This window comes from Scomber scombrus, chromosome 12 (genome assembly GCF_963691925.1).
Source record: "Scomber scombrus chromosome 12, fScoSco1.1, whole genome shotgun sequence".
In the NCBI taxonomy this organism is placed as follows: Eukaryota; Metazoa; Chordata; class Actinopteri; order Scombriformes; family Scombridae; genus Scomber; species Scomber scombrus.
The window spans coordinates 23,589,208-23,606,412 of NC_084981.1; the positions used below are offsets into that span (position 1 = coordinate 23,589,208).

The 17,205-nt window shown below is 39.0% G+C and overlaps 1 protein-coding gene across 1 annotated transcript in view; it reads right to left on the bottom strand.

Annotated features, from left to right (window-relative positions):
- Positions 1 to 1,314: 1,314 nt before the first annotated feature.
- Positions 1,315 to 17,205, bottom strand: part of ugp2b (UDP-glucose pyrophosphorylase 2b) — a 41,026-nt gene continuing 25,135 nt past the window's right edge. Inside the window, exons 5-10 of the mRNA XM_062430342.1 lie at positions 14,274 to 14,407; positions 8,875 to 9,172; positions 8,142 to 8,339; positions 4,926 to 5,168; positions 4,317 to 4,421; positions 1,315 to 3,708 (exon numbers count right to left, since the gene is read on the bottom strand). Of these exons, the coding sequence (XP_062286326.1) occupies positions 3,601 to 3,708; positions 4,317 to 4,421; positions 4,926 to 5,168; positions 8,142 to 8,339; positions 8,875 to 9,172; positions 14,274 to 14,407 (1,086 nt within the window). The 3' untranslated portion in view covers positions 1,315 to 3,600. The remainder of the gene's footprint in view (positions 3,709 to 4,316; positions 4,422 to 4,925; positions 5,169 to 8,141; positions 8,340 to 8,874; positions 9,173 to 14,273; positions 14,408 to 17,205) is intronic.

The window sequence follows — 17,205 nt, forward strand, 5'->3', positions numbered from 1 at the left end:
TCTGTCTCTGTACTGTTATCTCCACTTAGTTTTTACACGTCCATCAGTCCGTCCCACATCTTTCTCCACTCGCTCCTCTTATTCTTCTTCTTCTCCTCCTCTCCGGAGTCTCCTTGTGCTTGTAAAGGCGAAAGCAACGAATGTTTCCAGCAAACACTTTTTTGTAATAACTTTAAACAATAAAGTGTAAAAGTGACACATTTCACTGTGTGCTGTTTGTGGGTGGGTGGGTCTGTACTTGTATTACTCATGTTGTGGGGACACATGTACGCTTTGTCACATTGTGGAAACAAAGCCTGCGTAATATATATAATAAATCTGTCACTTTTAAAACAAAGATTTAAAGGACGGTTACACAATGTTTCAAGTCTATCTTACAACAACAGTCAGGAGCCCAAATTAACACTGAAAGAGGTTTTCCTCAGGCTTTACAAAAAGTCTAAAGATCCAGCTTTTTTGTGAACACCCCCGCACTTGAAAATCTTCTCTGCACTGCCTGTTGACACTGACATCCTTCGTGACTCTAACTTAGAGTTATGGCACTTATTCAAGTTATTCTCTCCAGGCTAGATCCTTGCTTGTGTTGAATTGACTCTCAGAGCGTCTGCCAAATTATATTGTAAATTGTAATCATTCCTCCTGTTCATACTGACCATTAGAAGATCCCTTCATAATGTGTTTAAAATGTAAGTGATGGAGGACAAAATCCACAGTCCTCCTCCTGTGCAAAAATGTTTTTAAAAGTTTATCTGAAGCTAATATGGAGCTTCAGCCGTCCAAATGAGTCAAATCAAGTAGATATCTTTCAAACATTAGTCTTTTTAGTGCCAAATTCCCTCTTTTTGTTACTATACTTCCACCACAGCTCAACAGGGGAACACAAAGAGGGAATATGATGCTAAAAAGACTGTAAATGTGGCAGATATCCACTTGATATGACTAACTCCGACTGCTGGAGCTTCATATAAGTCATATAATGACATCACTTACATTAAAGCACATTCTAATAGTCAGTATGAACTTTTAGTGATCATATAGATACCTGACTGCTGTTTTCCTATAAGGAGGATGAATCATGCACATTTCTAGATTCTAGCTCTGATTGGATAGCTCCCAGAAGCGGACTTCTTATATAATCACTACATAAGCTCTATTAGTATTCTCACATGTATCACTAATACATATTTTTGCATGGTTCGGTGAATGAATTAATGATGAAAACTCATCCCAGTGGAAATGACACCGAACTAAATTCTTCTTTGTCTTTCTTCTTCGACCATGAAAAGACAAAAGACGACACGTTCAGTATTTCATATTGCACTTTATTCAGCTCTGAGGAGGCAGAACTGGGCTGAGACCTCATCACTGTCACAGATCAACACTTATTGCTTTCAGGCTTCCGGTCCGCATCAAGCAGACCCATCAAGTATTTTCACACTGAAACTTTGCGTACATGTTTTCAAATGTTGACTGTGTGTGTGTGTGTGTGTGTGTGTGTGTGTGTGTGTGTGTGTGTGTGAAACCAACACTGCAGAAAATATTGCACCTCCTGTTTTGCTTTAGGTGAGGAGTGTAATGCTGAATTGCGGGATGGACATAGGCTACAGGAGAGACTTGACATCGAAATGGAGGCACGAGGTTTCACACTACGTGAGCAAACAGACCGGATAAAAACAGTAAAATAATGCACCACATTGTGATATTTTACAACATACAGGGACTGTACAAAAAAAAAAAGTCTTTCATTTTAAAGCGATATAATTTCAGATATTACACACAATTTCATGGAGTTGTGATCTTGCCTGGAAATGGATCGTTAGTCTTTAAAATGGGAATATCGTGGAAAAGCTCAAGGGGCACCAAACACACAGACACACATTGTTTAGACATTACATGGGGGTAACATGTTTGTTTTCTCCTCTATGGCACAAACTCCTGGGAGCTTTTCAGTAGAGACCAGATTATTCTGGACACTGGAGGAGTGAATAAATCCAGTGGAAGTATGTTCTGCACTCTGTTCAGTGGAAGTCACAGTTGATATTACTCTGGAAAAAAAGGTTAGCAATTTATTTCTTGCCACAAACTTCACCTCAGGCTTAATTTTTTTTTTTTTAAACGTGGTTCCAGAAATTCCTGAAACCAAAAAGATGCTCTAGTCAATATCTTTAAATAAGCAACAGCTGAAATGAGCACTTGTATGTGGAAGGTGTCACATACTTTAGCTTAAGTGTCTTTCAGCTCATTATTTTAGTTTCACAGCTTCTCACCACACTGCAGACAAAGCTGGTGAACACAGTGGAGCATTTTTAGCAGCTAAAGCGACGATTATTTTTCTCAGGTTTTGTTTCTCTTATATTTATCAGCATGGCAAATACAAGCCTCCGCATTAATGCTAATGTCTGCTGGGTGTATTAATATCAACTTTATAATGTGATAAGGTTGTGTTTACAGCTTGTCCTGCTCAAGTGGGCAAACATTTATAGATGTAGGATTAAATTATAATTGAAGGATTCCTTATATTACTTTTCCAAAGCCTTTTACAACAATTTTGTTATGATTGTTTTCACAGCAGCAACAATTTCTGGTGGATGATCATTCAGAATTGGTTAAAATGTCTGAAGTAAAAGATGGATTTAGGAGTGCCTTTAACACTTATTCATCATATTTTTTAATTGAATTTTATCATATTATCATTATTCAACTGCTCTATGAGTGTAAATAGTCGTCTATAATAGGCTGATAAATTACAATATTAATTTCAGTGATTTATTTCAAGTATCAGCTGCATTTTGGAAGCATGTTAAGTACTAACGTGAAGTCTCTGTGCTCGAGATAAACGACTAAAGCTCTTCCACAGCTTCACAAACTATGACTTTACCTCTATGTAAGTACACAATGTGATTGCATTAGCAGTGCTGTAAATGCACACCGAGGATAAACACTGTTCTTAGTATCGCTACATAAACATAGCACAAAAAGTAAGGAAATGTGTGTTTGGTAGATTATTTCTTTGTTGTAACAATGCTTCTCGGCAATAAATCTTATACCGATTTGCTCCTTACTAATGAGGCACCATTTAGAAGGGAAATACACAGGATTTCCAACGGTATAAGAAGCATTGTTACAATAAAAGAAATAATGTACCAAACACAAATTTTCCTTTTTGTGCTATGTTTATATATTTTACAGTTAAAATAGACAATAATTCAGATTTGTTTTCTCTCTAACATGGATATGGATATATATTATAGCCTAGTGCTGAGCTCATAATCTTGTACAGTGGCAGCCGTGACTAGCTCAATATTAATACAATTAAAGGTTTATATTATGTTAGAAACGGCCTCTAGAGGGCAGTACATCCCCTCCTTGCCACCATGTAAACTACTTGCTAATGTTTGGGACTGGAAGGTAAAGCACTGCACATGCAATCACACACAGCCTTCAGGGAGGGGAAAGTCACATCCTCTTAACAATCTGTTGGTGTCGGGTAAACATGACAAATGGGTCACATGACTGGGATCAAGCCAACTAGGTCACATGATGAGGGTGGGGGGAGAAGGGTAGAGGGAGGGGTTGAAGTGGAAAAGGGTGAGAAAGGCCTCAGTGGTCCAGGATGCGGAGGTTGCCAGATACGATTTTGTTCTCGAGCATGGAGCCGGCCGGAATATCGATCCGATCTCCGTGGTTGGCGATGATGATGACGGTTCCCTGTAAAGAAAAAGGGGGCGGAAGAGCGATGGCTTTTGTTTAGCAGGACATAAAAAAAACAGCTGCAGTCAGATAGAAAAGGGGCTGAAGTGGTGACATTTTTAAAGCAGGATTTAATTAAAGTAATAAATCACTGACAGGCTCAACCCCCTGCCACCATGAACTGAAAGCTTCTGTTTGGTGGTCTTTGTTAAAATGTACAAACAGGTTACAATCTTCCCCAGAATTACACGTCACTTTAAGAAAGGTCGGTGAAATTTAAAGATTTATCTCTTGCCCCGAGCGTTCCTGCACCGCAAAAATAAATATGGAAACTAAAAGAGGCTGCGGCTCAAACATCACTTGGGGTTTGCGGCCTTTTTAAGACCCACAGTGCAGCATCTCGTTCCATCAGTGTGGACACCCGAATAAATAATGCAACAGTCTTTCTGGGTTATCACACGGCACATTTGCAGCAAATACACATTTCATTTTCGGCCGCTTGAGCCCTCGAAACCTTTTAAAACCCCAAATTTATTTCACATGTGAACCTGCAGAGATGTCGGGTCACTATACAACAGAGATTTTCATCTTTTTCAGTAAAGTGTAATTGAAGTGAAAATGTTTACCTTGAGTGAAACATTCTTCCCAAAGGTGACGTCTCCGGACACAGTCAGGTGGTCGAGCTCCAGCATGTCGGGGATGCTTTCGAAGCGGGTCAGGTACTCCTGAACCTGAACACAGACAGAGAGAAAAGGAAGTTAGTGGACTACAGTCTTTTAAAGAACTACAGTGCAGCTCAGCGGATCCTTCAACAAAACATTTTAACCCACACATTATATCTTAAATTTAATTTTAAGTTTGGATAAGAATACCAATTAACATCATACTGACATCTTTTTAAATGTGAGGAGCCAGAGGTGTAATTCTTAGTATCAATGAATCTTTTACGACACAGTTTGAGAAAATTACTGTAAAAAACAATCAGGACTGGAAGTGTATGAGCCATCAGATCAGACTTGAGGGAAATGTTGTAATTTAGAGACTTCAGCAACAGCAGATGATGGGAGAGAGTGAGGTGCCAACAGAGAGATGATGAGTAAGATGTTCATCCTCTCCAGTAAAGCCACATCACATGTATAATAATGGGAATTGTTAAAATAAATGGGAGCTAAATGATTCTCACACACAGAAGTCAGACAGTCATCAACACGTTTTGACAGTTTCAGTTTTGGTACCTTGGTGAAGGAGCTGCCCAGTTTGACGTGCGGCGTCGTTGGGAACTCTCTCTTTGGGCTCATGGTGAGCGAGCCGGCATCCAGGCTGTACAGGTTGGACATGACCAGCAGCAGGTCGGACGTGGTCTTTACGGGCAGGAAGCGGCTGCGAGGAACGTTGATGCCCATGGCGTTATCGAAACATTTGATGGCAGCGCCGACCGCCGTCTCCAGCTGGATGACATTCTGCCCACCGTCAAGCGTCTGAAGGCAACAGGAAGGCAGACATGTTAGTTGTAACATTTGTCTTTTTGCATCTTTCCGCTCTCTTCATCTCTCATAGACACATAAACACACGAGTGCAAGATATGAATCCATTAATGAACAAACAACTGAGTGTTAAGGTCATCCGAGTTTAACTTTAAAATTATTTTACATAAGAAAGCTGAACTGTGTTGCTTTTCCTAAAATATCTGAATTATTACACCGACATTGTGAATCTTACGCAGCTTTTACTTCATTTCAGTCCCGCTGTCGACACAAATTTGAATTTGTTATGCAGCAGCCTCCAAACACTTCTGCACTGATGCCGCTTTATTTAAAACACGTGTGATTCACTGTGAACACAATTACTCAATAACAACAGTTTTCTCATTTAGTAAAAACCTTGTTTCTCTAAAAATCTAAAACATTCAGAACTTGGTGATACAATTTTCAGCTCCATCAGCAGGGAGTGTTAGACATGCTGGAGGCCTCGCTCTATCGATGGAAATGTTGATCCAGCACTTTGACCCAGACTGAAATATCTTGATAACAATTAAATGGATTATCATTTAATTTTATACAGATATTCTTGGCTGCAGGAGGATGAAACCTACTGACTTTGGTGATCCTCCGATTTTTCCTCTAGTGATTTTAAAGGGTTCACATTTGTGATTTTAGGGTAAAATGTCTTAACAACTACTGGAAGGACACTAGTCTTTCATTTTCCACCCTCACAGAGCATGTCTGTAGTTTTACTTTGGGAGATGATAGCATTTCCTAAAACGCACATTGAAAGGTTGACATAATAACATACAATGCTATCACGATCTGAGTCTCAGGTGTAATGATCAGAAGGACTTATGTAACACTCTGCTGCATGGCCACTTTTATCTTAAGTGCCTCTCAGAACCATGATTGCACATATTTTAAGATGTATGGGGGACTATAATAGAAAGGGGCCCATTCTAACGCTCCACTTTTAGTGCTGCACTCTTACCTAGATGGGACCGCACACTTACATAAAGCCTCACAGTTCTGCATAGTTATCACCACTTACGTAACAGTGACTATGTCACAGTGGGCGATTTTGTAGCTGAGGGCAAGAAAATTACATCTAGGGACCCGGAAAAGCAATAATCAAGAACGAGGCTGAGGTTCAGCGGTGAATTTATTTTACGCTGGTTGCGGAGAGGGTTGCATACCCTGAGGAACTTAACCAAAATAAGAGTCACGTTAAGTCTAATTTGTTTGCTGCGCTGCTTTTAACAGGGCGGCTCTGTCATCAAGAGCTTTGGAGGGCAACAAAGGAGAAACGTGAGCAGGAAAGACACGCAGTCATGAAGCTGTGATTGAAACAAATCGGGGTAATCCTGATGAGGTGTTGAGAAGCCTCTTGGTTTTCGACTGCAACGTAGAATGAAAGGCAGCTTTAAATTTTTTATGCCTTTGAAGGAAAAATGTTTGCGTGATCCCACATACTCACACACACACACACACACACACACCACACAAACAAACAAACAAACACAAACACACTCTCTCCTCCTCCTCCTCCTCCTCCTCACTCAGCACAGGAGTCCAAGTAGGGCACATGAGCCACCAGAGAGGTGACCAGAAAACCGGATTTGGATTGAAGCTGCTTTGTTCCCATCTATTCCTCCCCCCTTTGTATGCATAAAAAAAGAAAAGAAAAACCCTCACGTGACAAAAAAAAAATGAACACAGAGAGTGAAGAGGCTTTATGATTATTTCAGAAGGGGCAGCTCTCTTTAGAGGAGAGTGGTGCTGATATCTCTCTGGCTACGGTTCCTAACGCTGTGCTGAAATAGGACAGGTGATATTATTCCGAGAGGTTGGCTTGTTACTGAGAGTGGATCTATTTTGTTACATCTGAGCCTCCTGCTGTGGTTCCCTCTTTGAAGTGGGCCCCCTAAAGGTTCCAGACTCATACGTGGATGATCAGACGGCGAACTGTTACAAGGACATTTATGAGTCATTTCACTTTGATGCCTCCATAATGTATTTGGAAAGGAAGGAGGAGGAGAAAGAGACATAAAGACTAGGTTGTCGTACAGAATTGACTCAATTTCACTACAGAAAGTCACAAGAGGATTTATGTTCTTGTTGAAATGAAATGACAGAGCGAAGACTCATGTTAAGTTTTCCTGATGAATGTTGATGTAAAACTGCATTTTGCCATATTTAACCGTAACAATGGCCACGTGAAAATCTTAAGCTACTTTTTTTCTTGGTTTAATTTCCCAAGTGTTCTTAAAATTCAACTCTTTTGGTTTTGTTTTAAAAAAATTATATTTTATTAATCATCCTTGGATCATCTGAATCAATAGTGAAGCTTTCTACGCTCTACACTAACTTGAAAGAAATGAAAGAAACAAGCTTTTCCCGCTATTATAATGCAGCTGAACGACTTAACTAATAATCTACATTTTGAGAAAATTCAATATGCTTTGAAACTAAGCTCTCTCAGTTTGATAAATTGGCAACCACAATTTAAAATTAGAAGATAATCTACATTCACAGCTGTTTAATAATTCACAGTGTCATACTGCACTAACATGAATGAAAGACATTTATTGTTTCTATGTTTTTTACTCACTGATTGAATGTCAGTGGATACGCTGCGTTCAAGTCACATCAGAGTTATCATATTCTGATTTGTCTGTCAAATCTGTCGTGTCTGTGAAACTCAGATTTAATGAATGTGATTTGTCATTTCATTTGACCAGCTCTATAATCATACTGTCTGATGATGTGAATATTCACAAGTTGTATTCATGGGAATCTTTTCCATCCACACCACATGACCTGAACACAGCAACACTCTTTATAACACAGGCTCTGGTTCTGACTTTGGTTTTGTAACACTTTGTAGTTGTGTGTCTGGCGCCTTATTTTGTCAACTCTAATATATTTTGGCCTTACGTTACGCTCATGTGTCACTTGTGTACTCACCTTGGGGTTGACTATGATCTCCATGTTCATCGCCTTCTCTTCCTGCAGCCTCTTGATAGCAGCCAGAGAGATCCACAGGTTGTTGGTGTTGAAGATCTTGAACTTTGAAACAGATTTGAACTCGTCCACGTGAGCTTTGGGCACCTGGGCGATCTCCAGCAGACGCAGTTTTCCGTCGTACTTGATCAGCGTGCCACCCTGAAAATCAGAGCCCGCAATTTTATAAGGTTTTGAGTGCAATAGAAAGACAAATTCACTAGAAACTGCCTTTGTTTTCACTGAGAACTACAATTTTTATAATGATTTGATTTGAGCATTGAAAAAATTATTATCTTTTTCTCCACACTTTTCTGGTCATGCAGATAGATTTTGGTTTGGAACTACTTTAAAACCGTTGACAGATATCTCAAAACCCTGCATGACTAAACACCAACAGTAATAAGTGAGAACGTGCTGTGATCATTTTCACTTTACATGAAACGCTGAATTTAAACTATTTATTCTCTACATAAAGACAAATTCTGTTTAAATGTGAAGCTCTCTGTTTTTTTTAGTATAACAAAACATTTACTTGATATAACAAAAGCCTTCTGTCTTATGTGCACAAAGAAAAGTGATACATGAAACAAGATCAGGTGTAAAGAAACAGAGCAAATAATGTAACACTATCTCTCCACAACACTAAATAATTGAACTCCAAACTGACACCTAATCCTCTTCCTCCTCCACATACCTTGACGTCAGCGCGCGTCTTGTCCGTCACTTCCATGATGAACTCGCAGCGCTTGCCGTTGGGCTGGCTGACCAGGTGGTGCAGGATGTGGAGGTCCACGGTGGCTCCCAGGTTGTCGATGTTGGACACAAAGATGTACTCCTTCCCCTGAGCGATCAGCTCGTCCAGCAGCCCCGAGTTGTAGAAGCTGGCATAGATGTCGCCGTGGCCGGGAGGGTACCATCCCTCCGAGCTCTGCCCGTTCATGCTCATGTTGGTGGAGACGGGGAGGAGGGACTCTTTGTTGATGCGAGGATACCTGAAGAGAAGGAGAGGAGTCCATGATGAGATGAGACATTTTGTTCTTTGTTTTTGAGATTATTAGCTGTTGATAAACACTCAACATTCAGCCGGATGATACTTCAAGATCATAATTTAGTGTCCTTTATGGTTTGTACTACAGTATAATGTGATTAAATTATTATAAAGATAAGATCAAACTCATTTATCAAAGGAGGGAAATAAAGTGGTTCACAGGATAAGTGGGTCGCACTGATACAGGTTAACTAAGATTGGGGTTTATTAATAATCTTCTCTTAATCTGTTCACCATCAAAATTTGGAATCATGATGAAATTTAAAAAAAGGTAAAACACTCATTTTGATCTAACCATCTCAAAAATACTGACAACTTAAACTACCTCCATAGTCAGTTTAAAGTTAAATTAAAGGTAAAAGTTTAAATTGGAGTTCAAATCACAGGGGCAGCAGGTCTGACTTTAGTCCTACATATGACAACAATATCATTTAAGGAATTCAGTTTTTTAAGGAACAGACCTGCAGTATAAAACATCATTAAATCAATTTTCTCTAAACTATCAGTTTCCATGAGATCTTGCTTCTAATTTTAAATGATACAGTTTCAAGACTACAAGACCAGGCTCAACTACAAAAAGATAACACAATAAATTGATTTAGTGTAATGAATTTAAATTTAACCATGTGATTTTCAAAGTCTGCGTAAATGTTACTGTTGCAACATTTAATAATAATCAAACGTAATATTCAAGCATCTTTTTGTTTTTGAGGATGCTCTATGAACAGTTCTCTCTCCTCCTGTTTCTGTTTTATGTAACAATAAGAAAGAAGATCTAATAAAAGGAACAAAAAAGATTAATTTTATCCCACTGCAGAGCTGTGAATCTCTGCATGTTAACGAGATAAAAAAAACACAAAGAGAAAACAAAGTGTGAAATCTTTTTGCTGAACATCTGAAGTAAAACCTTGAAGACTTTGAAACAGAGCAGCATGCCAAGTACCACGCTTCAAACACCGCCAGAGAGTAAACTTAAGTTTTTTTCCGAGAAAAGCAGATGAGGCAACAAGCCAAGAGGACCAAGCCATCACCCTTATGTGCATTAACTTGATCAAAGGGTCTCTAAGAAGGATCCACGTCAGGCGGACTTAACAAACCTCATCATGAGGAAGAGCACTGAGCATGAGCCGCCGTGTTTTTGGCAGTTTGAGGATATTTTCAGAGTGTAGACGAGTTGATCAGGTGAGAGTAACTGCGGCAAAAGAAGTGCTGAGACTCCTTTTTTTAAATAGGAGGATTAATTCCAGCCAAATGTTCTGCAGAGACGCTTTCAGATGAATGATTTTGATATGAGCTCATAGACTTCAAAGGATTTATGTCATCTCAGACCCGAGTAAGAACATTCTGTTGGCTCCACAAAGATGTTTTTCTTGTATCCACTATTGCTGCGTGAGAGGGAGCAGTGATTATTCCCAGGATCCACGAGGACATCTTATCAATGGATCACTCGGATTGTTTGACATTAGCAATAACAGCAATCGAGTTGTTAACTGAACTTGGCAGTGTATTTCTCTTTAGTGCCTCCTCTATGAGCGGAGGTGCATATTTTCTATCCTTGGCATAAACCTCTGCAGTAAAGGTGTCCTCTGAATAAATACAATTTAGTTCAAATCCAACACCAAATTGCTCTATGTGTGTCTTGAGGCATTACAATCATGTTAAATACATTCCTTACCTCATAAAACATGTTTTCAAATCCTGTTTATGAATTTGTTGTGACCCCTTTTTTTTACACAAGTTTAGAGTTTTATTCTCCTGCCACCTTTTATGATGCATTACTGTCATCAACTGCCAACTGTCCTCAGTAGTTGGCAGAAATGTGTTTGACACCACCCTGCACACCACCAGTCTGCACAAGATAGAAAACTAAAAACGCGGACTGGCTCATTAAAAACATTACTCTACAAAGTGGTCATAAAGTCCACAGGGTTCATTTAGTGTCACGTATCATGGAGTCTATTTAAACCTTAAAGAGGTACGAGATTAAGTGAGTCGCTTCCATTAGGCTGAGGGACTTGTGAGAAACAGAATGATCAAAATCAAAACTGAGATATCTTGACTTTTAGGGCCTGATTTACTAAAGGTTTGCGTGTGTAAAAACGTGTGTAAAGTTGACAACACAGAGGTAATTTTGCTGACGGTTTTGCATCTATAAATAATACCTTTGAAAGGCAGGTATTAACCAGCTGTTACTGTGGAGAGGAGGGGACGGAGGCACAATGACAGAATACACAGAGAACGTGTTTTATCCACCCGTATATTGGAATATTTTTGGTTTTACTAACAGCGTTGACTTTGTCACGAATAGTCTCACATACAGCATTTTTTCTGGTAATAATGTTTTTGTCATAACTCAATATGTTTGTTAACCTCTTCCACTAGAACTTCTAATTCCATGGGATCACATTTCTATTTATTTAAATACTGCTGTCTGCACCGCAAACGTGCAATCCCTTTATTTGGGATCTTAGTAAATCAGGTCCTTAGTCTCTAATATGGGTCAAAGCTGTAAAAACACTGGATCCTACCCTGGCCATTAAAATCCACCTTAATTACTATACTACTACTATTTTCATGGGACTTTTTTATGTATTTATAGCCACTTCTTTCTCTTCCTTTTCTTTTGGCTTCCCCACTGGTCTTTTGGTTATAGCTGGCACTGTCCATTTTCCGCTAAGTGAACAATTTTCACCAAATGATACAAACTAACCACAGGGCAATGGGATGCTGACCAATCGTCACTTGCCCAGCCATCAAAGTGAAAAATGAAACAGTCAATCATGAGACTTGATATATTCGCATGCAAGCGACAATCATTATTAACATCAAGAGCAAAAAATAAGGGGAAAAAAATAATATTTTCTTCTCCCATCATGGAGGATCCCTTTTTAATCAAGGGCCCCAGGGCACTTGTCCATATTGTCCGTATGGTAGATCCGGGCCAGCATCTACCATAATGCAACTGCATCATTTATTAGATAGATAGATGTAACACAGGCTTGGAAGACATCATCAGGGTTACTTCTTCAAAATACTCTTTACACACTGGATGAGTAAACTGGCCTTTATGTGTAAATTTGGTGGAATTACCCTTTAAGGATTCCTGTCTTCCCTATTTGGGAAATATGTCAGTTCTTTTGACCTGACTTCTATCCATCTGTTGTATAATTGCAGATTAAATATTTGTTTTGGTCAATTTTTCTCCAAGTTAAATAAAATGTCATCCACCCGACTGAACGATGAAGTTTTGGCAAACGAACAAAGCTGCAGCTGGAGGGAATTTTTCATGATTATGAAAATAATTGGGAGTAACAGGCTGAACAGATTTTTAGGGAAGGGGAGGGTTGCTGAAAATCACAACAGATGAGTAATTCATATTTTGTAAAGGTCAAACGTATCAGACATGATGACGCTACGTGGAAAGAAGCAAACCTGACTGGTGCACGGATCAAAAATGTAACTTTTATGTTTTATGGAGACTGTGTGAGGAAATATGATGACACACACACACACACTGACACACGTACACAAACGGAACAAGGAAGTGGTCGGATATCCTCCTTAGATTAAATGAGCCTTAAACAAGCCTGTCAAATATTAACACGATGATTCCAAGTATGTTGTTTGCACTTTGTGTGCATGACGCGAAAGTGAAGTGTTGAATCCATGTTGTGTGATGTGTGTGTGTGTGTGTGTGTGATAGTGACGGAAGAGCACATACGAGTGATCAACACACCTTTCCTAAGAATGTATCTTTTGTAGCCATTTTTTGTGATGTTGTTTACTTGACACTCAATTCAAGAAACAGCTAGCTGTATTAACTATACTTAAAGAGCTTAAACAACTAATTGAGTAGCCAATTGACAGAAAATTAATTAGCAATTAGATTCACGATCAGTTCATTGTTTACCGGTAAGTCATTTTCTTCTTCCACAAATGAAAAACCTTTAATCCAGTTTCTTTATTACGAAGATTTGCTGCTTTTCTTTGTCATATATGATAGTTAACTGAATATCTTTGCAATACAAGCAATGTGAAGATTAGGACACCATGATCTTCTATTTTCTGACATTTAACAAACCAAGTGATTAACTGATTAATTGACAGAATAATTGCTGCTTTAAAACAGGATTTGCATTTTAAACTTAACTTGATTTTCCAGATCTTTGGAGCCTGAACGTCTACTCACTCTTCGCTCATACATTTGGCAGGTAACCACACAGCTCTTATTTGGCTGGTGAATAATACAAGTGGCTGCAGAGTGTTTGAATTTGTCTGCTGGATAAAAAAAACAAATTATTTTCCATCATCGACTGGAACACCAGATAATGCGAAGTACAGCCGAGTTTAATTTGCCTTTTTTGAATTACTATCACGACCATAACAACAGAACTCTCTTTGTTCTTTTATTGATTGTCATTTCAACTATTCAACCACTTTCTCTCCGTGCTGACGTTAAATCCTCCCTCCTCCACAACAACTACCACCGCCGCACTGCTGTCCAGAACGGCTTTGTGCTACATTCCTCTCAACACGCAGAACATGCAAGTGCTCTAAATAATTCAAGGGAAATAAGTAAAAAGCGAGTTCCACTTGACTGACAAGATGGAGACACCATAGGGCATTAAATATGGATGCTTTCCTCCATACATTACATGACGTTTCCTGGATGCTGCCGTTCTTGACAGTTTAAGCGCAGAGCCAGGAGCAGAACACAGCGGCTACTCACACACTGAATATAGACTAGTTCATTATCAGAGGAGGCAGAGTTCAGTCGGCATGTTTCGGTTCAATACTGCTTAACCGGGAGTGGAAGAGTCTCGCACATCTGACAAATACTGATACTGATGTTTGCAGTATGACTGGTGCTTCAGCAAGTGCATTTTCTCGGATCTTGGATTTTATTTTTCAAGTCTTCTTTTTTCAGTTTTGTGGGTTTGGTTATTGGTTTTGTGTGTGTGTGTGTGTGTGTGTGTGTGTGGGTGAAAGCCTCCACCGTTGAACTCGAGGTGACCTTTACTTGTTTACGTGTCTTATTCTCTCACCTGCTCTGGTTAAAGGTGTGTATCTTGACGCGGTGGTGCGTGTACTTCTGCAAGATCTTCTTTGTGTCTTCGTCTGTGTTGAAGGAGTTCATGAGGACCAGGGGCACATCTGTGTTGTAAGTCTTGTTCAAGTGCTGTGGGAGAGTAAAAAAAACACACACAAAAAAACAAGTACATGATATATAAATCGCAGTGAGATTTAGCAGCAACACAGCAGAGTAGTTTCTACAGTAAGAGCAGCTCTGTGGTTCACGTCAGAGATAATGCAATCTGTTGAGCATCTTGAGTGTATGAAGGAACGTTTATGTATATGTTTGGAAATGCATCTTAGTCAAGGCTTGTTGGTAGCATTTCTGTAGTAATAATTTTGATTTCAGTGCTTCAGTATAAAAAATATTAGGTGACCCAGTGATTCTGATGAGCAGGCCAACATGGAATCTACATGTGCAGATTTTCCACCAATAAAGACGCTGCTTGTAAAACTCAAAATGTTAAGATCCAGTGAAATTAAAATTACTTTATCCCACTTTTAACCCTTTGTCCCTGTGTTATTTGCTTATTTATCTCTAACATATGCCAAATATGTCGAAAAAAATCAGTATTTTTACATCATTACATCTTTTTTCTCTTCCTATAAAATGGTTTCAAATGTTTACTCATAATGTGCTCAGAGGCATTTACAAAAGTTCACTCAATCAAACATGACTTTGTGTGAGTAGCTGAACACACTGGACATATAAAACCACACTTCACTATTTTGGGTCATAGTTAGTAACAGGAATATAGAAGGAGATAGTAAGATATATGTGTTTTGATATCAGTGGGCAAAAATTTTGTTTTTCGCTTCCAGAACAATGTGGCTGAGCTCTGATTCATTTAAAACAGTCTTTGTTATCTTAAATGAATGGTATCTATCACGTTACAAGCAACAAAAAAAAACTCTGCATACGATCCAGACCAGTATAATGGTGGGCAGGTGCAGGTTTTGTTAAGTTGCTGAAAGACTTTCATAAATGGATTATTCAGCTCGTCAAGGTCTGCCTTGTTTAAAAAAAAAACTCAGTTTTATCCAAATGTAGATATAAAACTGATTAAATGAGGTGTTCTTGTAAGCAAAAACAACATGGGACCAGTAGGATTTGAATAGATTATAGTGAAAGTAAATTAAATGAGATTATAGTTTATAATAGTGAAAGATAGGAAGCTTTGAATACACTTTGCTTATTAGAGATACAAACTAAAAGAGAACTAAAAATACTGTATTAGTCCTAAAAAACAAGGTTAAAGTTAAGTCTACTTGTAGAAACTCTTTTGTTGTTGTGTTTCAGTGTAAATTGCTGTTGTGTCAGTTATAAATCCAACTCATGTAAGTGAGTGCAACAATAAAATGCATCTGAATTGCTGGATTAACATGAAACTAACACTGAGGCAAAAGACACAGTGTCCGTCCTCACAATAACGGTCTGTAGCTTGATGGTTTAGTCAGCGTGAACACATAAGGAAGGAAAAATGACCGTGAGGGATTTTCTTTAACCGAGATAACAGAAAAATAAGGAGGAGGAGGAGGAGGAGGAGGAGGATGGGCATGGGACGGTGGGAAAGTTGTGCAAGAGTTGAATTTCTAGCCTGTGACAGAAAACAAGGAAATCAAGCAACGATTCAACTTTTGAAAATGAGATCTTTCTCATATTAAATTACCAGGATGGGTGTTGGCCGACCATCTGCTCGCTTCACATAATGAACCCTCATCTCATTTGCATCTGTATATATATATAACTGTGTAAACCTTTCCAACACCTTACTGTGCAAATGTAATGACACTTCAGGATGTTAAAGAGATCAAGTTTCATTGATGCACCCCTCCTAATGCTCACACACGCCATAATGCATTACACACAAACTAAAAAAAAAAAAAGCATTACAACATCTTTGCTTTTATAGTGTGTTGACACTGGGTGTGTGGAGAGGTCTGCACAGCCAAAGGCAAAGACAGGAGGGATGACCAAGACCATTAAAGTAAGCAAACCGCTCATTTTTCCACTCTTGAGTAAACCCTCCCTGCATCTCTTGGACACACTGGCGATCTTTTAAATCCCATCTATGTGGAATTTTTATACTACTTTAAATGTCTTTTTACTGTCCAAAATACCAAAGATTTCAAGTTTACCGTTATAGAAGACCAGTGAAGCCACTACTAGTATAGTAGCAAAATGACTGCTGATTCACTCATCAACTAACTGATTCATAAACTAACTGTTTCAACTCTTAATACATAATACAGCCATGAAATCTGGGGATTTTTTGGACTTCTGGGTGATTTAAACTCAACACACATTTCTTAGAAACAAAACTGAAGACATGACCCCTGTTTCCTCTGTGGTTTGCAGAAGCGTTTCTTTCGGTTTGACTGGTATTGTAACTGTATATGAAATAAAAGGTTTTTAATGTGAACAGATGTTTTATAGGCTTCTCTAAACAAGTCTGAAGATCTCTTATTGTAAAGAAGAGGCCCTGTGTCTCTGTATTATTTTAACATATCCTTATCTTATACTTCCATCTGAGCTTTAAGGAGCAACTTAACAACGGCACTGTTTTATACTTTCTTCACTCATCTTGCCTAACTTATCAGATCTAGTCAGAAGACTTCTGCAGCCAGATGGCGCCACTCCAGTCAGCCTGTCCTTCGTCAGATCTTCCCACATCTGCTCTGCTCTCAGTGAGAACATACAGATCTCTGCACTGAAAACGTCCAAACTAAATGCACCCCCCTCCCTGACTGAGGCGCTGTAGTAGCTGAGAAGGGGCGTTCACACACTCGGGGGACGAGGTTTACGGGTCGCTGTGTGTATGGGATCCATTTTCTTCTCTTTCTAAACAGGCTGTTTCAGTCAGGAGGTAATCCGACCAGACCTGAGCAGAAAATGGAGAGCAG